We start from the raw sequence: 24,555 nt of genomic DNA, 5'->3' as shown, positions 1-24,555 counted from the left end.
TAAAAAAATGCATAAAAATGCGAAACTTGACAAAAATAAAAACAAAACTAAAAAAAAAAATCACATTATTTATGCGCATAAAAGTAGGCAATAGCAAAAACAAGCACAACAACAATATTCGCCAAACTTTAAAACCCAATCGGCAAGTGGAATAAAAAAAAGAAGAAGCCCAACAACAAAAATATAAAGCAGTAAAAAAAAAAAAACCAGCAACGCGCACAGCCGGCAAAAGTAATTCCTTTGGCGCCAGGCCTGTGATTATCGAAAGTAGTTCTTTTTGATGTTGAAAGTTTTTGCCTCCCTCGCCGCTAGTCCCCCCGCCCCCCCTTTAGCCACAAGCTGCCCTCCCCGTCGCTAGGTGGCGTAGCGAAAGTGAAAGTGAAAGGAGAAATGCGTGCTGCTAGCGGCGTCCGTTTCCATTTCCAGGCAAGGCAATCTGCGCACATAACGGCGCCTCTATGTACTTACCACGACACTTACACACACACACACACATAGTAATGCACACACACACATATATATATATATAGACTTACTAACATTCACATAGAGACGCACAAAAAGTGCGTGAATTTTTGAGCAAAACAAGAAATCCAACAGCAATTTATGCCAGTTGCTGCAACGAACTTAAAATACTCTAATAAATTGCATAGCTCTTGGAGCAATTTTAGATCGTTGCAGTTGGATTAATTTCTATTGATTTATTGTTTGCTGTAATGATTGTTCCTTAACTATAGTCTGACTGCAGCTCATAGTCGTATTGGATTATTTAACCACCTTAAGCTTTTATATAAAAGAAAAATCTTTATTAAAACAATATTATTCTTATCGTTACTATTATCAGTAGTATTCTTTTTATTATTAATAGTATTATTATTTTTATTATTATTATTTTTCATTTCTATTATTTTTTTTATACATATATTTGGGTAGGGTATACAAATTTGGAGTCTCTAGCTTATGTAGCCATATTAAATTAAGCCAGTAATAATCTAGATGCTGTAATCTCTAAAGACTCTATCTGTATTATTTCCGTTGTCAAACAAGATGACATAGTCAACTGTATGGCTCAATTGGAGAGTGTATTGCAACAGCACAGTTAAAACTATGCCGCGTAGGCGACGCAGCAGCAGCAGCAGCAGCAGCAGCCCAGAAGCAGTGAAGAGCTCCCCTTTTTAACCTACACACAACAGCACACCACACACCACTCTGCTGGCGTTAACTGCGTTACACTTTTCAGCAACTTTTACATTGGGCAATGGCGCCAACTACAACATCAACATCAACAACATCAGCAACAACAACAACAGCAACAACAACAACAGCAACTTGCTTTGGCTGCCTATTTTTCAAGCCCGCCCCGCCTTCTAAATGCCGAAGGGCTGCTTTGCTCTTCCAGCTCCACTTTGGTATATGTGTATGTATGGGTGTGTGTGTGTATGTGTGTGTGGCGTGTGCAGCGTTGCGGCTGCGGCTGTGGCAACAACAACAATGACAACGACAACGTCGACGACAACAGCAACATTGCCTGCTACAGCCGCTTATCGCAACATCAGCCAAGCATAAAGCTCAATACGCACACCCAACTCAACCCAACCCAACCCAACTCAACCCAAACCGAACCGAACCATCCATCCACCCACTCGCACCACCAACCACCGCCCTGCAACAACAACAACAGCAAGAAATTTGCCCCCCCTCGTCGACGAAAGTTGAAAGTGGAAAATTGTGCGTGGCAGCCAAAAAGTTTCAGCTGAGCTGAGCTGAGCTGAGTGACGGCCTCCTAAACTGACTGACTGACTGAGTGACTGACAGTCGAGCTGACGCCCATGCACACCACAATTTCCACACCTCTCCCCTGCCCCAGCTCCGCTTACCCCCTTTTTTTGGCCTGGACTACCTTGGCATGCAAAACCCATTTACTCCTTGGGCGGCTTCTCTGAAAATTAAATGAAATAAGCAGCTAGCTCTGTGCAACTCCCGCAGTGTTGGCAAGGGAAGTGAGGCGATTGGTGTTAGAAAAGTGAATGGAGAAGGGGGCGTGGAGGGTGCTTCTGTGCTGGCTTGTGGCATGTGCAGCCTTTAAGATGGCGCGGTCTCGGGTCCCTGGAGCCGCAACCAAATGTAGCACAGCTGGCAGTCATTTTCTCAACCGAACTCTCGGTTTGCATTTAAAGTTATTATGCCAACGGCAACAATTCAGTTTGGGTCTACATATTATATATATATACATCACACATAAATATGGCCTTATATATATATATATACATATATATCTATATATTTGTATATATATTTTTTTTTAAGATTGTTGTTAGCACATGCTTAGCTGTGCATTTTGTTGCCTGGCTAAGGTCTTTCGGCTGGACCCAGTCAGTAATGTCTGTCTGCTGTCCGGTCGGCGTCTGCTCGACTTTTTTCCTAAGCCATTTTGCCAGCCAGGATTAGGTGACCATGACAATTGTTCAATGGACAACGGGCAATGAGCCTCTGTCCCCTTCTTTGTTTATTTGGTGTGCCCCAAACGACAAGTTGAATTTCTTTGAATTTTTAATGTACGTAAAAAAATATATATTTAAAGTGAGTGCTAAGAAAAAGTATAAATTAAATGCAAGTTTGTTGGGAATTATTAATTTTGATTGTATGTTGGGTTTCAGAATTAAAGTTTAGAGGCTTAAAATAATTAAAACATTAAATAATTGGATTTAACTTTTAATCATTTAATAGTTTTTTCTTCTATTTATCGCTGTGGGAAGAACTAATTGCAGATATATCTATTTATTTCTGGGGAAAAGCTTAAGAAAGTTTATTTGATTTGATCGACAACATCAACCGTCTTCCGAATATGGATAAAAATCGATATACGATGGTAATGCATCAGACACTTATAATTATATTTACTTCCAATTAATATGCAATATCATATTATGGATCAACTATAAACATTTCATTAAGATCGTAGATGTAGACGTAGATTTTGATGGGCCAAACATATTTTCATATTGAAAAAACTACAATCAGCACGCCATTAAATCATTTCAATTCCTAATCAGCAAATAGAGTTTTTATTAATTCATATCAGCTTTTAGTGTTGAGTTAACTGAAGTATTTGGGAGACGCCACTTTACAACTCATCGGTGATTTCGCGTTCGGCGAGTGACATCTTCTTGGACAGCTGTACATCATCTCCTTCCCAGGCTGCAACCTGGTTGATAGCTGGCCTCTGGGCACAATTGATGTGCATCTTATGGCCACGATTATTGGCAATATCACCTAGGAACTTGACCAAGTTATCGTGTGTGAATGGTTCGTTAAATACAGAGAATTGCATTTGTTCGCAGTTGACGGCGACCAATGCTGGATAACCCGAGTTTGTCACTTGCAGACCCTCCTCTAGCACCGGCTGTTCTCCTGCCTCGTTCCACAACCAACCGAAAGGCTCCAGCTTAAACTTTTCGCTCAGCTTGCGTAAAGAATGCAACAATGTGTGGCGACACCTGGCATTGCAGTCGAGCAGTGAGGGCAGCACCGAAATCACACACCACGATTTCTCCTCACATGCAGCATACAAACTGGCCTCATCGATCAGCTGCAGCAGTTGGGGCACCTCCAACTTTCCCACCGCCCAACTGATAATATCCGCTGCATTTCGCTTGCCATGATAATCCTGCGCATTGCTGACTAACCTTGTGTTGGCTGGAAAATATTTGATGGTTAGACAATCCCTGAATTTATACTCCTTCTCTTTGATCATATGCTTGCTGACATCCATGGCACCCAGCTTGAAGCCTTTGCCACTCAGCTCATTGGCTGCCTGAATCCATTCGGCAGTCAAAGCCTTGCAATAAGGCGTATAGAATGCGACCAGCCAAATCTCATTGGAATTGAGCACCTGCTTGGCAAAATCATCAGTCTGTAGCTCAATCACATCACTCTCTGGCTCTTCTTCGGCAGCGACTTTTGCGGCGACGACATCTTCTTGCCCCTTGATGACCAGTTGCAACTTTCGTTGAATTTCGGCCACAACTGCCTTGGCTATTTGTTCAGCGTTTCGTGCTTCAAAATATTCGCTGGGCTGTGTTTTATTCACGCCAAATATTTTGATCATCGGAAAGCCGCGCACTTCATATGTGGAGCACAGCTCGTAATGCTGCTCGCCATCGACAGCGCCCACTTTGGCAACGCCCTTCAGCGCCTTGGCCAGCTTCTTGTACTCGGGCACCATTGCGTTACAATAGCTGCACCATGTTGCATAGAATTTCACGATCCAAATAGCATCGTCCTGCAGCACTTTGTGCTCAAAATTTGCCGTGGTTAGCTCGACAACATCATCGTTGGGGCCATATAAGTTAATGTGACCAGCTGCGAACACGATCATCATCAGAATACTGCCCACAATTACGATTCCCGACATTATTATGCACCACAAATATATAAACTCTTTCCAATCGTTTTTACTCATTGAATTTAAAGTGAATAGATTTCCCTCAGAAATTATTGTTGTAGTTTAAGCTCCTCAAAAATGTAAACTTTTTTGGATTTTGTGTTTACATTTATATTTAAAGTGCAAATGTTTACTTTATATGATTATGTTTGCTGTGATTGTTAGTTATATGAATCTCTGCTCTTTCTGTATTCCAAATGAAGTAAAAATAATTAAATTAATTTACATTTCGTGCAAAGTAAAAATAATTATTAATAACTTATTGTAGAAAGCAAGAATTTGTGTTAAGTGTAAAAACAAATAATTCTTTTCTGATCATGCTGAACATTTGCTCATTGCATTTTATATAAATACTATGTTTTAAAAATTAATTAAATATATTTTAATGATTTGGAAGAGGCTCGATTTTTCTGTGTACTTATTTTACAATCGTATTAAACAACTATAATACTATTTATAGAAACTAAAATCGATTTGCTCTGCCGACTATTCGACTAATCTCTTTATTAGTGCGTCCAATCTATTTTCTATTTTCACTGGTATTTTCAAAAGAAAACTCTCACAATAAACTGCCTTTTGAGCTGCCAACCTCCCCCTGCCTCACTCTCACTCTCTGCCGCTCTTCTTCTAGCACTTTAAACTTTGTTGACATTTTTCAATTTGCGGGAAGTTTCAAGCTAGAAACGTGAAAGTTTTTTCTTTGGTTTTTTTGATAACAGCTAAAATATATAAATAAGGAGAAGAAGAAAAAAACGTTGCCTAGAAGCTGAGAGAAGACAAAAAGAAAAAGCGTCAGGAAAAAGCGTCAATGAAACCTGCCCTAAATTCGCACAAGCGGCTTAAAATAACAACAACAAAATAACAAAGACGCAAGTAGCGAAAATATGAAATAAAAACAGGACACAAAGCGTGGCAAATAAGAAGGAAGAAGCAACCAAAAAATAAAACAACAACAACAGCAACAACATCAAGCATAAGTCGCACAGCGGGCGAGCACAAAAAAAAAATATCAGTTGAATAAGAAGAAGAAGCAGCAGCAGCAGCAGCAGCAGCAAAGGCAAAAAGGAAACGTCGACGCTGCGTTTTTCTTTTGGGGTCCTTGTTGCGTTTTGCGCTCGTACGCGCAGGACACGCGCCAAAGGAGATGGCGAGGCGCAGCACGCATAAATCTAATGCCAAATTACATTATTTTGTCATTTTGGGGCGATGCCACCCAACACCCAACCCCACCATGCCCCGGCTCAGCACTGCTGCCGCTGCAGTGTCCTGGCCGCAGGGCATAAAACACTGTCAAAAATAAACTTGCGCCAAAAACAAAAAAAAAACAAAAAAAAAACAACAACAGCAACACAAAAAAAAATGCAGAAAGCTCTTGGGGTAAAAGTTTTGTTTGCCTCACAGAACAAAAAAAAAAAAGAAGAGAAGAGAAGAGAAACGAAACGAAACGAAAAGTACATTATATGCAAGCATGCAAAGGGTCGGAGTGTGGGGCACGAGCCGGATAATGTGACGTGTATTTTGTGTGTATTTGGGTAGCGGAGGGGAGGGGGGGGGGGGGGGTTGACATTGGGTCTGGGGTTGTTTGTCAAGTTCGCGGCCAGCCGAAAGTGAAAGTAAATGCAAGCGCCGCCAAAACGAAGCTCACGCGTCGCAGTCGCTGTCCGCGTCGCTGTCGACGTCGTGCGTTTATACCAAATATCCTTCGGCACGTTGCTTGGCCAAGGACATTGCGGCCATTAAAATGCTGGCATTCACGCTTTTTCCAGCCGCTTTCTTGAGACGCGACTGCAGCAGCGACAATGCCACGCTCTCGCCAAAGCGCACTCCCTCTCTTTAGCTCTCTCTCTCTCTCCCTCTATGTTTCTCTCTCACTCTGTCTCTCTCTCTCTCTCTGTCGCTCTCTGTGCGTTTGCGCTGTGCGCACAACTTTCACTTTCTTTGCCTTGCCCTTTGCCTTGACAGCTTTTCACTTTCGCTTTTCAAACACCCTGAAAAAGTTCGACGACGTCGCAATTGTGTTTTCTCTCTCTCTCTCTGTGGCGTTCTCTCTGTCTCTGTGTGTGCCTCGTTCTGACGCACAGGCACACAGTTATGCTCACTCAGTCGCACGCACGCACTGCGACTTCCTGTCTGTGTGTGTGAGCTTCCGGTTTTGTTTTTACAACTGATAAGGCGTCAGCCAGGCGACGTTGGCCCCAAAAAGTATGCTATGCCCTTTTGCATTTGTATGTGTGTGCGTGTGCGTATATATGTGCATGTGTCTGTGTGTGTGTGTGTGTTTTTGTGTTTTGGGAAGACGACCAGCAGGCGCCCTTTATGGTTGCTGCTGCTGCTGCTGCTGTTGTTGTTGTTGTTGTTGTTGGTGTGCGTTGCAAGGATCAAGGACGTTCAAGTTAAATGAAATGGGCGACTGCTCGGCAACTCGGCAACTGGAGCCAACGCGAATACTAAAAGAAATGCAGGGCGTACATTTTCATTTACTTGGGCGGCTCGGCTCTTCTTCTTCGTCTTCCTTTCTTGTTGTGTTTTTTTTTTGTTTTTGTTGTTTTTTATTTTGGTGGTGGCTTGACTTTGACATGGGTTTTGTGGATGGGTGTTGTGGGGGGCCTTTTGCGTTGCTGGGTGGCTGCAGCTGCCTCGCAGTACATAACAGATGTGCGTGTGCGCCTCTATATATATATATATATCTATATACAATAAAGGTGGGATGTCGGCAGGGGGCAAGGGGGGACTCTGCTGCGGCTGCGGCTGCGGCTGCTGCTGCTGCTGCTGCAGTCCTTTATTGAGCCGACAACCACCCAGAATCCTCTTTGGCTTCAGCGGCAGAAGCCAGTCAAAATGAGCTACACAATAAACAATTTTGGTTTTAAACTGATTATCGACTAATAATAATAAATATTTTATTAGCATTTGGAATTGATTTATATTTATTTATAATAATAGAGAACAATTGAACTTACTCTTCCTCGTGTCGAAATTAAATAATGCATGGAAAAGCAATTAGGGTTCAGGCAATTAAAGCTTTGCTTGTCACTTCAAATTGATGTATTATTTTTGAACAATAAGAAAAAAAAAGTTCTCTTATTAAAATGTATTAAAAATTATATCATTATTATCATTAATTATATTAATTAAACATTTTTCTGTTATTTAAATTTCGAATTACATAGTAATTGTGTTGTTACTCCCAATTTTGTAAAGTGTATCGTAGAGGCGACCGACCGCTCGCTGCGTTTGTAATTTTGGCGCTTTTTGTGCGTGTGCAGCGAGCGTTGGAGAGAGAGTTGGTGGAAAGGGGGGTGAAGGGGCAGATAATGGGGACGCTTGGGAGCGGCATTGTGACTGACGTTGATTGCTGTTGTTGTTGTTGCTGCTGTTGTTGTTTTTTTTGGGGGGGAGGTGGGGTTGTGCGTGAGTATATAGCTTGGGTATATAGATGGAAGCTTAGCATATGTTGCTGTTGTTGTTGTTGTTGCTGCTGCTGCTGCTGCTTTTCTAAATTGCGTAGTTTTCGCAGTGCACAAGGCGAAATTTTCATTGCCTTTTGGCATTTTCCTGCTGCTTGCCTTTCGCTTTTTCCTTTTTCTTTTTTTTTTTGCCTTGGCTTACTTATGTGGGTCGCAGCGGGTCTCGGGTTTCCTCCTTCATGTGCGGTGCATAGCAATGCGAACAAATGCCTTTTTCAAAATATGTGAACAAGGTGTGTGTGTGTATGTGTGTGTGTGTGTGTGTGCGTTAGTTTAAAGTTAAGCAAATGGCAAAGTTGCTGGCATTTTCCTTGGAAAAGCAGCCGCTTTTGAGGTTTGCGTGAGTCGTCGTTAACTTCGTCGTCAGCTTCATCCTCTTCTACCAATAGCAAAGTGCGTGCCAAATGTCGTATGCGGTCTTCGAGCGGTTAGATTTCGTTTCCTTTACTGTTAATTGCCAACTTTAAGCTTTCAAAATGGGCTTCTATAAATATCAGTTGGTTGGCAAGGCAAGGAAGTGAAATTAATTTCAGCGATAATGTGCCTTCAAATGACAAGAACAAATTAAGTCCAACTTCAATGGAGCCTAATTACGAGAAAGATACAAAACCACATCTTTGGCTATACTTGGTGCTCAAAATAATCGATAAGAGTTCATACAAAAATCTATCATTAATTTTAATAGCTACAAATTTTTTATGTAAATACTTTTAACATATTAATCACATATTTTCCACATCTAAAAAAAGTTATTTATTTGTATAGGTTTAATTGAAACGCACTTGAAGAGTTAGAATTCTTGATTTATGTTATACTTTAAGTATTTTTGGGTTTTTGTGATGATATTTATGATTTCAGCTGCCATATGGAATGTATGGTTAAATAACCGATTTAAAGGCAGCTCCAAAATCAATCTTTACGGAGTTCAATTTGGACTTCAATGTAACATTGACGTGTAGGCGTAATATCTAATAATATCCAATTATACTTTTCTCTTCACGCTTCTAACTGGGCCTCCGCCTGCTCCCCGTGTTCCGCTCACTGAAATTCCCAATGCGTATTCATCATTTGCATGCAACGTCGCTCAATCGCTCAATTCTCAGCGCTGTGGCAGCTTTTATCCATTCAAAAATGTGCTCACTGACAGCAGCTGAACCCATCACAGCACCAACCACTCACACACCCAACCACCCACTCAGTCACCCACTCACTCAAGCCACCCCCGCCGTGCTCCGTTCGCTTTTCATCTTCACTATGCTGTCGCACAATCTCAAAAATGTCAATCAAAGCAAAATGTCAGCCTGCAAGCGGCTCAACTCCAACTCAAGTCTTACCTCTCTTTATATACCCCTCCTCCCTACTCCTCAACCATCTGCCCACGCTTAACTCATTTAAACGCAATTGTTTCACATTTGCCGTTACGATTTCCCAGGCTTTTTAGCCGAACAACAAAAACAATTAAAAGAAAAACATTCTGGATTAAATGTATTTGTAATTATGTATTAGCTAGCAAGCAAGCAGGCAAGTGAAAAAAAATCATATAAAAAATAATTTTTGCCTTTGAGCTTTGAGCTGATGTCGCCGTTAAAGTTGCTGCTGTTGTTATTGTTGCTGTTGTAATTGCTGTCATGCTGATAACACACACACCCACTCGCACACACACACACACACACACCCACACACACACATACAGACTTACATCCTTTTGCTATGTAAAAGCTATTTGGTACATAGAGCGACAGGAAACACGCGCAGCAGCGACGCCGACAACGAAGTCAGGCCCCAAAAATTTGTTGCACTAGCAGACGCAGCCTACGCACAACCCGCACGTACACACACACACACACACACACACACACACACATACACACACTAAAATCCACACCCACACACACTTATACAGCTGCAGAGTAATTATGTTGCCCGGCATCTCTACTATGTTGCCCCTTGCCACAGTACGGAGAGCTCGCTCTTTGGTATTTTTAGTTGTGCCTATGTTTTCATTGCATGCCACCCCATCAGGCACAGCGCCCCAAACCCCCACCCACTCTTCTGCTAGTTGTGCGTGCCTTGACGTCGACGTCGACGTCGAAGCCGACTGCGCTGCGCAGCTCATTGAAATTTGAGGATTTTTGTCTCAGTGCCCTAATTAATTTTACGTACCATGAAAATCATTGTTTGTTGCTTTGCTTTTTCTATATTTTGTTGTTCCTCTTGCTGTCACCGTGTGTGTGTGTATGTGTGTGTTTCTGTATGTGTGTGTGTGTGTGTGTGTGTGTGCGAATCGCGTTGCAGAGACCTGTTTGAGCAACGCCTACATACGAAAAACAGCAGCTTGCCGCATCTGAAATGAATATCTTTTTGCAGCATTACTCCGAGATCTACACTGCAATAAAATACCTACAAAATCATGCAGATTTGCACTGGCGGCGTATACAATAGAAACCATATATTTATTGTGCTGTAAAGTCTTAATTGAATATCAGGTGTTTCTAGAATTAATGTATACCATACACCATTAAAGAGATATACACTATAAAAAAAATAGAAGCAAATTAATTTATTATTTAAGCTAAATTATTTGCAGCTTGTGTATAAAAACTTTGGGTGCTCTGAATTTATTTTTATTATTAAAATATTTACACGCAACAATAAAGTGAAGTGCACTAAAAATAACATACAAAAATAAAGATTATATTTTTGATTTATTTTAAATAACTGAGTTGATTATCGTTTACAGAATTTGTATTGGAAAAGCAGATTTTTCATCGCTTTAAGTTATCGATTCAGGTTTGATCAGTTGGCAGCTCTTTTTTCTCTGTGTTTACTCCTTTCGTTTCCTTTGGCTGCTTCTTGCTCCAATAACAATCAGTTGCTTTTGTCGCAGTGCTTTACTCCCTTTGACGCTTCGACCCCCGTCGTCTGTGCTCCCTACTCCCCTACTCCTGTGCCCTACTCCTTGCCCATGCTCTAAGATCGCACTTAAACTGCGCCATATTTTCCGCACAATGTTCAACGTTGTTGTCGTTGTTGTTGTCCGCTTTGGAAATTTGAGAAAATTAGGTTTTGTTTTAGCTGTTGGCAAAAGCCAGGCACAGCGCAATGTCCTGGGCACGTCCTGGTCGCGTCTTCTGGCCGCCTAACCTGTTTTCTCTTTCTCTTTTGCTGTCTGTGTGTGTATTTTGTTATTGTTGTTATTGTTGTGCTGAAGTTGCCGCCGTGGTTGGTTGGTAATTAAATGCTGCGTTGCTGGACCACAGCGACGGCAACATGAACAAAGCACAAAGTCGATGGCGGCGCAGGCACCTAATCAGCAATCCCAGCGATTCTCGAATCTGAGCCACTGCTGCTTTCACCCCATTCCAACGTTGGGGTGGAAATTATGCAAATGCCAGTTGCCAAGGTTTGAGCACCAAGGACAGAACAGTAACAGGACAACGGTCGTTCTATTTTTTTTGTTTTTGACTGTCAAATTGTTTTTCATTGCTGCATTTAAAAATATGCTCCAGTTCTCATTTGCCATGGCTACAAATGGCTCGGCCAGTTTAATTAAAATTTCACTTTCGATGTGCTTTCTTCGTCTGCTTTTTGCAACCCCCAACTGAGATGACTTAGCGGAAAATGCATTACAGTTAGAGCTCTAGAGAAACAAGTGTAGCATTTTATATATAGATAAATAAATATATACAAATATTTATAGGCCAAATTCGATTAGTGGAAATATGAATATTTTGTAGGCGTTGAGTACAGTGAAAGACATCATTGATTACGCATTGCTACATTTATTTCTTGTCTTTCTTTTAATTTTCATAATTGAATTTGTGACTTTCATTTTAAATTGTAGTCTACATTAAATAAATAAATACATTTTAAACATGTAAAGATGGCAACTACTTTTAATTCGATTTGTCGACTTTAACAAATAAATAAGTAAATTCATCAGCATATTAATATTTTTTGTTCTTATATATCTATTGCAATTTCAGTTTTAATATCAAGTGCTTCATGATTTTTTTGTGATATTTTTTGAAACTCTTCTAAGTTATTTTCATTCACATTTGTTTCATTGTTTTACCTTTGTCTTCTGCTGTCTTATATAACTCTGCCCAACTACACCTCCAACTTGCCACCAGTTTGTATGTTTTGACTTTTGGGTATCACCCTGGCAATCTTAAATCTCTCGCATTTGCTGTCGTCCATTAGAGTGATGCGCCTTTAGAGTTGCTGTGGCTAATTAAGTGCCCGTTAGGCCTTAATAAATAACAATTTCTTTGCATTTTTTTTGACAACAAATATTTTAGCCAGAAAATTACTGAAATGCTACCATAGATTAGAAGCGCTTTGTCATTCTGTATGAAATTATGAAATTCAAAGCAATTGCTTGTATTTCTGAGAGGACTTGATAAGTTCTTAGTTGTTTTGCGATTGCTTAGAAGTTATGAAATTAGGAAATTCAAAGCATTTGCTTGGATTTCTGAGAGGACTTCAGCAGTTCTCAGTTGTTTTGTGATTGTGTGGAAGTTATGCACGTGCCAACATTTTTTAATTCAACATTTTCTCATAGTTAGCCAATGTATCTGGAATCGCCTTTCTTTGACTACAAGGAAACAAAATCAACCGCATCGTTTCACTGCATTGCCTGCTGATTTATGTGCCCAAATTTGTTAGCTGTGTGTTGTTGTGACCATTAAATTAATTGCAATTTATCGATTTTTAAATTGCAATCTCAATCTCTCGTTGGGCCATAAAAAATATTGCGCATCGCACGAATCCCCCAAATGCCGCAGCACTCGACCCACAACGATAAGGGGTGCTGCCTTACCCGGTCTGACCCGGGTCCATATCATACGTGGGGGACCCAACACCAACACGACCCTTCGTCCGTTCGTCCGTTCGTCCGTTCATCCAGTGCCTGGGGCAGGATGCAGCCGCGAAATTCGCGTCCTCTGGTGTACACAATATAAATTTAGCCCCGGCAGTGAGACTGTGTGTGCGTGCGAGACTGGCATGCGTTGCGTATACGTAACGCGGCATTTGGAGATGAGTATGTGATATGAGGAAGATGAGCGTGTATATTCAGATACCTTATGGAACAGAGCCTATTAGCGATAAGGCAATGTTTGTCCAGCTGTCAGCATTGCATTTAGTATTTATTCAAGTGTCAAGTTTTTTATATTTTGTGTATGTACTCAACTTATTTTATAATTTATATAAGTCATATTTCAATTTAAATCACTTTAAAGTAGCTCAACAACTAAACAAATTTCAGCAACATATGCTAAATAAAATCTTAGATGTGCTTTGAATAAACCAAATAAACCAACTAAATATTTTTTAATGATAATTTGAACTCAATAAAATTCGTAATTAATTTTAGAGTACTTTAGAATATTCGTGTACATTAGATTTGCCATCTATTCACTCGTTTGACTAGCTATATTGCTTTATTTCCCTGCGCTGTTGCTTTTTATTTACTGGCAGCAGCAATAATGAAAAATATATGTGAGCGCCATTAAAATACATCAGATAGGCATAGATCACACCTCTCCCTCTCTCTCACTCTCTATTTGTGTGTGTGTGTGTGTGTGACTCCTGCTGGTCATTTGGTTGGTTGGCACATGCATTGACATTTCTCGCACCACTCTTGTCTTGCTGCCACACACATGGAATTGGAGTTGTTGCCTGTTACTGCTGCCGTCGCGTTATCTTTGCTGTCACAGCAACGTTCGTGTGTTTGGCTCCCTGGGCAATCTCATCATCATGTGGGTGTCTGGACAGTCTATGTATGTGTGTGTTTGTGTGTGTGTGTGTGCAGCCTTATGCAGGTTGTTGTGGGTGGCTTGTTAGCGCGATGTTACTTTAATGAGGTGTTGCCCCACAGCAGTTGTATGTGAATCAGAATGTTACTCTGTAAGCCGTTGGAGTACACACACCCAAATAACCTTGAGTGTTTGGCTCCCCATGTCCATAAGCCAGCGGCTCGAGAAGCTTTAAGTTCAATGGATGCCCAAATTCTAGGAAATATAAAATATTATTTGCCTCTAAAGAATTTATTGAACAATTAGTGGTATTAGGAATTACAAAACAAAAATCCCAATATAATATCGAATTCCGGGAAAAAATGCCTATTGTCTGAAACTATTAGTTATTAAATTGAATGAAATTAATCTTGCATAAGGCAAGAGCTTTGTGTAAAAGTTGTTTGTGAAGTTTGCTTGAAGAATTTAATCTTCAATACGGAGTGATTGATGCATGCCGATATAATAAAAGTGTGAACAATGCATTATCTCAAGAAGAATCTGATTGTTAAGAAGTAAAAACTGAAATCTGTCAAGTAATAAGCATATCTCAGGAAATCAGATTCTGAATACCATGATTGAGTACTGATTGATGTTTAATCAGACAGGTGGTGAACATAAACATGTTCTCCAGGCAATAAATGCCTTCCAGGAAATGATAAACAGCATATGTGACTGGAAAAAAACATCAATTTAAATTGAATCTGCGCTGCTTTTCGACTCACTTAGCCGGCAATTGGTCAACACTTGTGAAAGTTGACATTTCAACCAGTAAGAGACAATTAACAAGGTATTTAAGTGCTCATGTGCTGGAGGCATATGTAGGTCCTGTAGTATGGCAAAGCAGCTTATGCTTAGCATTTATGCCACTTTAAACTCAATGTCTAAGCAACATAAATTGCGATGCCGAGGCAGGAAGGCAACAGGATGGGAAAATATATTTCAAGTGCTTCTTGAGTTGGCCTACTTGTTGTAAATTGTACACTGGCAACGGGAAAAGTAAAAAAAGAAAAGAAAAAAAATAGAGAAGCAGGGCAAAGGCAGGCAAAGAGAAATGCGAAGGCGAAAGCAAGTACGGAGCTGAAGTAACTTTTGGTTCGCATGTGTTCTGGTCTTCCATCATGGCCCCAAAAACTGCTTGTCTCGATGGGTAAATACGAGCATCAAGTATGCGCACCGTTGGCCAGGCATAGAAAATATACCAACAAAAAAAAACGCACACAAAAAATACAAGCTGCTTCACTAAAGTGAGCCTACAAATTGTGCGACGCAGCAGGCAGTAGGCAGCAGAGAAGCATAACTTCCCCACAACCCCCTCCACCCCACTCCACTCCACTCCTTCCCTAAAAAAAAAAAAAAAGAAACCAAGAGGCGTGGCAACTTCTGGCAAAAGTGCGTGTGTCTGCATTGTAAAACTTTTAATGGCCTGTAGCTCTGTAGCTAAAGGATCTCGAGTTTTCCCTGCATACACACATGTGTCCCGCAGGTGTATGACTACCTATGCCCCCATCCCTCTCGAGAGCATTGTCGGCCCGTTCTTCAGCTCGTTTATCGCTTGCCAGAGTTGCCATAATCATTAACGTTATTGCCAGTGCTGTGCAGCTGCTAAAAATCTGCCTCGTGAATTACATTTTATTTTTGTTTTCTTGTTATTCGCTCGCCGAATGCATTTTCAATATACACGAAAGCGTCGCCAATTTATTTCCGCTGCCTGCTTTTTTCACATAAATCAAAAATGCGTAAAAATTTATACGTTGTACGCATTGGCAAGACGAGGGCGGGTGCCCTCCACCAAGTATGTGTGTCTCAGTGTGTGTGTAGGTGTGTGTATGACACAGGCATCTACTTTCTACACTCTTGCCGTAGCAGCCCCCGAAGGCAAGCCCCAGGCCCATTATCATCATCAACAGTCAGCAAAATGGCCCCAACTTGAATGTGGAATGGCAAACGGCAACAGCAGCAGCAGCAGCAGCAGCAGCAACAACAACAGCAATAGCAATAGCAACAACAATTACAACAGCAGCAACATGGCGAAGAAGAGCAATGGCAACGGCAGCAACAAGCAGCCGCACCTGAAACTGGTAGCAAAAATATATTTTTGGATTTTTTGTTATTTTTTTTTGCTTATAGCGGGGGCGAGCAAGTGGACGGTCATGTGGGCGTAGGCAGTGGGCGTGGAGATGGGGTGAATTGAACAGTTTTCACTTGTTAAGCTAGGCAACAAAAGGTTATGTTTATTTTTATAAGTTGTTTTCTATTTCATCAGTTGCATTAACAATATATGCTTTAAATATATATGTATAAAAATATATATATTGAGTATTTGCTACGATCAAGTCAATGTATTACAATTGTATTATATTTAAATTAGTTAAAATTGTAAAAAATCTGTGAACAAGTTTTTAACACTAAAAATATAAATTTACCTAAAGCATTTCAGATTCGTGTCGATATGTTTTAAATATTAATATTATAGCTTATTTCAAATTCGAAATTTATTTTCCTTTATTAATTATTGAGTATTATTTTTGTTTATTATTTATTTTGTATTAATCAAGTCCAAATTTTCTACCAGCACATTTCTCGCACAATTTCGACAATCTTTTCGGATGACCCTCGTTTTACCACCCCTTTATTGTGTGTGTATTTCGGAAACAACGTTGCAGCAACAACATTAACAACAACACAACAACGACAATAACAACAGCAACAACTAACTGTAGTAAAGGCCGCCAGCCGTCGCTACAAGTGCCCATGGCCAGAACCAGAAGCTGCAAGAAAACGACACAAAACAACAACAACAAAAAAAGGTAGCAACAGCAGCAGAAGCAGCTGAAGTTGGGGTGAGAGTGGTGGCCAAGCTGGGTGGGGAAGGGGAAGGCGCAAAGGTGCGTACAATCATTTTATTGATTTATATGCCGAAGCTATTACAACTGACATTCGAATTTTCCAACACAACACAAAATGCGGCCCAAAGTTTTTGTGTACATGGCCAGAGTTAGAGGGAGGTGAGTTGGGCATGGGCAGGCAGCTCAAAGGCGGTACGAGGGCGTAACGCGATTCCAAGCCAAAGCATACTGCAAACGAAAATCAACGACTGTTTTATACTCTGCTTTTAGTGTAATAACGGTTGAAAGAGAGTGGATTGCTTTGGATTTCTGGATTTTTTAGTTGGAATTGATTGATTGCGATTTTGTTGAGTCGTATTTATAAATGAAATTATGTTTTCATATTTGAAGGTAAGGCTTAAAATACTTTGCTTTCATCTTTGACAAAGTTATGGCAATGCAAAGCTCTGAGCTATCCCTAAATGCGAGTTTAGAAATGAAAAAATTACAATTCTATTTCTATGCCAACTTTATAACTAAAATTTATGTATATATATATATAAATATAGCTGCTGTTGTCCAAGCGTTCAAGAAGTATTCCAATTGAAGTAAAAATATATCTTAGCTGGATGGACATTGCACAAATCAAATAATATACTCCTTTTCTTTGGGGTAACAGAGCATAAAAACCTTTTGTCAATGTTGCTGCCATTGCTGCTGCTTCTGTTGTCGCTGCTGCTGCTGCTGCGGCTGCTGCTGTTGTTGTTGCACTTGGGTGAAGCTGAAACTCGTGGCCATGTTGAGCCTCCTGCCAACACGCGTCGCCGGGGCAACCTGCAAAGATGAAGACGCAGCAGCAGAAGCAGCAGCAGCAGCTCCGACCGGGCCTTTATATACTTTTGTGCCTTATGTGTAGCACACTTTTAGGCGTTGCTTTTGTCTTTTTAGTTTACTTGCGTTGACGCTCGACTGGGCTGGGCAGGGGAATGTGGGATGGGGCGGGGTGGAGGGCGAGTGGGTGTGGCTGACAGTCTTGACAGCGTACTCGTTACTTTGACAACACAGCAGGCAGGCAGCACACCAAACCACCACACACCACCCCACTCCATCCCACTCCACCCCATCCAATCTCACTCCACCCCACCCGAGTGCTTGCTGGCAGTCAGCAGTTACAGCTGGCAGGCAGGATCCGATTCTCAACAGTTTGTGTATCCGTGAGATACTTTTGCGCTGCGCTTTTGCACTTGTCGTTTGTTTTGGCCCCCAAAAACTTTCGCTCAGTGAAAATCAATTTATCACAAGCTCGATTTTCACCGAGACGACTCCTCTACAAAATTTTGAGATGTATATCAAGTATACAGTTATATGTATGTGTGTGTGTGTGTGTGTGTTCTAGGGGGAATGTCACTTGGCCAAAAATTAATTAAGGCCAAAATGAAACCCTGCTACAAAATGTTTGTTTCTATGCCGCCTAGTCTATGATGTGTGTGTGTGTGTGTGTGTGTGTGTGTGTGTGTGTGAAGTCTAATTAAAATTTATATATGCGCAGTTGATAAGTTTTTAGTGGCTTTACTTGTTGATGAGTTGACGAGCAGTTGAAGCAGCTGTCTGTCTTCTGAGTAGAGGAATTCCATTATTGCTTAACATAAATATTTAGTATTCTTGGTAGTAATGAAACATACACGAAACTTTGCCGCAGTGTTAACTTAAACTATTTTAACAAATTTTAGAGTCAGTTTAAAAAAGAAAACAAATTATATTATTTTTGATGGGAAAACGCTAAACTGTCACCTTTCAAGTGTCGCATATTAAATGATTATTCTGTTAACATTTTGCCTAAACCAATTGGGAATTCTAAGCATTACTTAGGGCTGCTAGCTGTGAACATATTTCAAGACTTTCATTTGAAACAATCCCATCTTTAATGAATACAAAAACAATTCCCAAGAGTTTCATCGATGGTCATCTAAATAGAAACAATTACATTGTTGGCTGCTCAAATAAAGTTCACTGGTGTGGAAGCACTGTGACCAACATTTATGAGAATTTTTAGCAAATTGTAATCCAATTTGACATATTAATTAAGTACATTGTTAATTTGTCGCATTACACACACACACACACACACACACACACACACAGGCACACACAACAACAACAACCCTCATAAGGCTGTCCCATCTATGGCTGTAACTGCTTTGCCCGCCCCATCACTCGAAGCACGTTGGCCAAATTCTGGCTCTAACTCTAAGTAGTGAAAGTAATAGCCAAAAACTTTTTGACACACTTTGCGCACTGCGGGCCCACACGCAGACACACACACACACACCCGCACACACACACACACACACACACACACACACACAGCAAGGCAGAGACGAAAGTAAATTTGGGACAGGACAATGGACGCAGAACATAAGAAACATGCAGCATTCAGGAAGTTAGTTGAGTGCGTGTGTGTGTGTCGAAAAAAGGGATAAACATGTGGAAATTTATTGTGCACATTTTGAGCTATATATATATATACATACATACATACATACATACATACTTACATACATACATACATACATACATACATACATATATGTACACATATGTGCGTGCTTGTGGTCGGCAAGTGCAGCAAGCCGGCTATGGGCCACTGGCCCAATATAAGCTCTGCTCAACGTACTCGTCCTGGCGTCAAATGAGATATATTCAAGTCATTCGAGATGCGTGTGAGATAAGCAAAAATTGGGGCTTAACAACAACAACTGTTTTGAGCACCTTTTTATACACCCTGTAACTGTAAAAATTGGTTCATAAAGGGTATAATAAAGTCAAGAGTTTCTGCTGGTTAATTATGTGTAGCCTAATCATAAACCAATTGATACTGGGATCGTGATCTTAGCTGAGATTGACACAGAAAATGCATAAATCAATATTTCAAATTTCTCAGATTGTTTTTTTTATAGTTCATTTATATTCAACTATCACAATTATTCATTTTGATTTACTATTATTTATACAGCTAACTCAAATAATACTTAATTGCCTGTACAGGGTATCTTTAGGTCCAGCACTTACAGCTAGCTCAGCTTTACTTCCTCTGATTTACCGCTGACCCGAAGCGTACAATAACCACAACAACAGTCAGTTCGGGCAATCAAAGTATGTGAAAATAATGCTAAAGGTCTATTTTACATACAAATGGAATAAACGCCAAATTTGGCCCAGCTTCATTTTATTTGCATATTGGGCAACGCTGGGAAAAAAATGGATTGGGTATAATTACTTGCAGCATCTCTGGAACCGAACCTCCTTCTTTTTTTTTGGTTTTGTTTTTAAATCTCTGTAGATTAAAAGTTGTATTGCGTTACATATTAAGTGGGTCAGTTGGGCTGAGGCAAATTTGTTCGAAATTCCTTTAAGTTGATTTGAAAAATATGCTGCATACTTTGCGGCGCCAGACTAAATGAGGAATAATCTCTTCGTAGAACAGCTAAAAATGGTTTGCATTAATGTGAATATTTCTAATCAAAATAACTGGTAACTAGCAAATTTCTCAAGTCCATAGGCCAACTAGTTTCATAACTATTTATTTATTTATAAATAAGATTAAATTAATAACTATTTATTAATATTAACGATAATAATTCGAGTGTCCTAGCTAAATCTATAACTAGTAGAATTATTTAATTTGGTTTTAATTATTTTATCATTTATATTTGATGTGTATTTGTCAATTACCAACAGCAATTAATTATTATCTCTACTTTGTTATTTTCCCAACCTACACCAAATATTGGTTAATAAATGTCCAAAAGCAGAAAAGATAAAAATAAATCGCAGATGACAGCCGCTGATGGGCAAACATGTCTAGAGGCATATTCCCACATACGCACAGCACAGACAGACCAAATATATATATATATATATATATATGTATATATAGATAGTGCTAGACACAGACACGCCAAACACGCACCGACTGAGAGACAGAGAGAGAAGATAGAAAACTGCGAGCTGTTCGTCACTGGTAGATGAAACCCAAAAACCTAATAAAACTAATCGAGAGTCACTAAAAAGTGCGTTGCTGTTGAGGCTGTTGTTCTTATTAGTTAGTTCAGAGAAGGCACGATCCGCCAGATAAGATAAGACCTCGCCAAAAGCTCCTATGCCTAGCGCACAAATGACAAAAACTATATATATATATATATATATATATATATATATATATATATATATATATATATATATATATATATATATATATGTATAAAAAACATTTGAAAGCTTTTTCAGCACACGCATTATACGCACACATAAACATTTCTATATTTTTTTTATTTACTCTCTTTTTATTTTGCTTTGCTTCGCTGTTCTTTGCTTCGTTTCTGATCGCACGCAATGCTGATTGGGTTCCCAATTCCGTCGCCCGTCTCCCATCTCCCGATCCCCCCAGCCGACAATCAGCTATAGTTAATGCCATGCCTATGCTTTAGTTTTGCTCTATTTTCTATCAGACCTTCCTTGTCTCGTTTTTGTTCCGTTTGCTTTGTCTGTTTGATTTAATGGCACATACCTTGAACTTCACCGAATTTTCGCCATTTGTTTTGATGTGTGCAAAAAAGAAACCAAAAAAAAAAATAATAACAAAATACAAAACCATAAAAAAAAAACTAGTTGTTGCCATTTTGATTTCGCAATTCGCCAATTTTGATAGTTTGTTTTTTGTTGTTGTTGTTGTTTTGCGTGTGTGCGTGGGGGGTGTGCGAATTATATTTTGATTGGCGTCGAACTGAGTAATCAGAACTATTTTATTTGGGGTTGCCTAATGTGAAACCCGGTGGTTTTTTGTTTTTCGCATGAATCACCCCGTTTGTTGAACTATTTAATTAGAGGAGGTGCGTCAAATGTAGATCTTTTTGTTTAGAAAGGGTAATTGGAGAGATGCAGCATTAGCTTCGAAGTGTAGTAAGTATTTTATTTCAGTTGGTTTTAAATTATTGCATTTTTATTATTACATATAACTGAAACTGTTATTATTGTTTATTAAATGATATAGTTTTCTTAAACTATACATTAATAATTTAAACTTTTAACCAGTTGTTTTTTTTCGTTTTTGTCGTTAACACTGGCCCAAAATCCCATATGTTATCGTTGTAAATATGCCGATATGATAGTAAAGCATATCATATCTGGCCTTGCACATAGTCGTCCGATAAGATTAAATGTCAGCATATAGCATACCTTCCAAGGGTAGCAAGCAAATTAAGCAAATTACATTTTGCTTTCGATCAACTTGCACTCGAAAACACAACTCTCAAACTTTATGCACAGGTCCAAATGGCAAAAAATTCTCCGAATTAGAAAAAGTCATCAGATAGCAAACTGTACACACGTGGCCTGTTTCGGACCAGTTGAAAGAAATAAAAGTTGGCCATAAATATTCGCTTGTTCAAAAAGTGCGTATATATTTGCATTATAAACCATTCGCAGTGACCGTAGACTGGTCAGCAGTTAGCCTCAAGAACCTCCTCTCTCTCTATCACTGCCTATTCTCCCTCTCTCTCTCTCTTTGTCTCTCCCTCTTCATTTATTTATTTGTGCGTGTGTGTGTGTTTTTGCGTGCAGGCTAGAAAAAAATAAATTATGTTATTTTTGTGCAAGTTTTTTTGTTACTACTTTTTGTTGCTGCTCTGCCGCTGCTGCGGACTTTAGCGCTGCGTTTCGGCTTATTTTTTATTTCTTTTTTGTATTTTTTGGCAGCGGCGTGAATGAACTTTTCAAGGTGAAACTAGCTAGAATAGGCAAAGTGTGGCGTAGACGACGTACACGCCAGCAGCGACGCTGGCAGCGACTGTAGCAGCGCAAAACAAGTAAGAAGCTTAAGGCGACAGAGCTTGGAGAAGAGATACCCTAGAACAAGATTTAAATCAAAGTTGAATATGTATGTATTTAGTATTAATGCATTTCAAATAACTATATCTTATATGTATTATATGTACTACTAAATGTCGTCTTAGCGTTGCCACATCGTTATTATTTCAGTTCATTTTGTATAATACATATATATTTATAAAATAGATCTTTATTTTTAAAAGCACATTGGATTAATATAATTACCTTGAGATTATGAGCAAAGAAATGTTTCTCTCAGAGCTTTGATTTAAAACCATGTAATAAGACTTGATCTAAATATAATAGATAATTTGTTGGAAATATTTGACTCAAAAACATTCGGAACAGGCGGAATGCGGTTATAGATGAGGATGGTAATAATACTCAGCCACTATAATATTCTAAATTTATTATAAGTTAAGTTTAAATCTTTTTTTCTCTATTTTTTTGGCTGTGAAAAAGTTGTTACACTGATTTAGACAGTATTCGTAGTTTTTCTTCAGTTATTTATGAATCAAACTATTAGTTTTTGTTTTCATTATTTCGAATGGTTCTAAAGTTATATTCTTTTAATATTTTCGGATTTGTGGGATGAGATAGGCTGTGAGCAACTGTATAGACTGCATTTGTACAAACCCATCACACACTTTAAGGCCATTTAGGTGCAGGGTATACAAATAATACAAGAACTTGCAAAAGAACAGGAACAGCTCTTGTGTGTGCCGGGAAGCGTGTGATTGGCGCTGCTGTTGCTGTTGCTGTTGCTGTTGCTACTTCAACAACAACAGCAACAAAAACAGAGCAACAGCATGAACAACAATAACAAAATCGCACACGCATTTGCTGCCAGGCTTGGGACGGGTTTTGAGTTCTTTTTTTTTTTGCCCCCTCCTATTGAAAGAGCCAAAGTCAGTCGCTTGCAAGTCGCCATCGTTGGATACGCAAAAAAACCAAAAAAAAACAAAAGAAAAAGAAATAAGAAGAGATGAAATAGAAGAACAGAACTGAAAACCGAACATAGCCAGAATTGCTAGACAAAAATTTGAATGAGTCCATAGAAAAGTTCGGCTTGGTTGTTCTTCTTGTGGCTGATGTTGCTGTTGTTGTTATTCTTGGCTGGAAAGTCATTTCTGTGGTCTCTGTTGTTCCTCGGTTGCTTCTTGACATTCGTGTTTTTCTTCTCCAGCTCTTCTTACCCGCTTCTTCTCAACTCAACCCTGCCCACAGACATTCGACGGGTTGTTAATGGTTTGCACTGCCTCACTTGAAGCCAGGCTCGAATTTTTCTATTATTTTTCAGCATTTGTTTGTCTATAATTTACAAATCATTCAGTTAAACCCGAAGGGGGGCTGATTGAATCTAGACGTGTGCTTTGTCGGGCTTTAAAACTGTTTCATTTCCAAGAGTTCCACAATGCTCTGTTACGTCATTGTCTTGTTGTTTATTGCTATGTTTCATATGCTTAAATCGAATTCTATCGTATTCTATATATATATATCATATTCTATTCCTGGTCTGTTTCGTTTCCATTGTTCCAACTTACACTGTTTCATTCATAGCAAATTCAATTTCCAATTTTCCAACTTATACTTTTGCACATGTTTATATAACTACTACCAATTTATTTATCTATTCCACTGTGTCTTACCGTATTCTGTTTTATTTCCAGTGTTTAAATTTTGTTCACTGTTCCCTAATTTCTAATTCATATTGTTTCTTTCACCTTTCTGTGTTCCACTTCCACATTTGTCTCGTAACAACATATGCCACATTTTGTATGTTGTAAATGAATATGTTTCATATTTAGATGTTTCTCACTGCTGTTCCACCTTCCACTGCTCCAAAGTTCGAGTGTTACATTTGCCATTTATCCCATTTGTTTTGTTATGTGGATTTTATAGAATTTTATTTTTTTTTTTGTTGTTAGTGCCTCTCGCCAACAGTCGTGCAACTTATTAATGTATTCTATTAAGTACATATATGCCATTATTATTATGTTCCTACTGTAGTAGAGCAGCTTCCACTTCAAGTACAAAAGACAAGGCACGACTCGAGTGCTGCCTTGGCCCACACTTATAGTTCCCGCATTGTAGGTGACGTCTTGGCCAGCTCCAAAGTCTCCGAAAGTATC

General features: G+C 39.4%; 1 protein-coding gene across 1 annotated transcript; it reads right to left on the bottom strand.

Annotated features, from left to right (window-relative positions):
- Positions 1–3,042: 3,042 nt before the first annotated feature.
- On the bottom strand, positions 3,043–4,567 carry LOC6562351 (protein disulfide-isomerase A6 homolog). Its single transcript, XM_001988870.2, has one exon. It carries the CDS (start codon positions 4,460–4,462, stop codon positions 3,125–3,127), a length of 1,338 nt encoding a protein of 445 aa, XP_001988906.2. The 5' UTR covers positions 4,463–4,567; the 3' UTR covers positions 3,043–3,124.
- Between the last annotated feature and the right edge of the window lie 19,988 nt (positions 4,568–24,555).

The sequence above is a fragment of the Drosophila grimshawi genome, unplaced genomic scaffold, assembly GCF_018153295.1.
Source record: "Drosophila grimshawi isolate 15287-2541.00 unplaced genomic scaffold, ASM1815329v1 contig_1377, whole genome shotgun sequence".
Lineage (NCBI taxonomy): Eukaryota > Metazoa > Arthropoda > Insecta > Diptera > Drosophilidae > Drosophila > Drosophila grimshawi.
The sequence above is the reverse complement of the archived record's forward strand: the minus strand, read 5'-3'. Positions and strand labels throughout refer to the sequence as shown.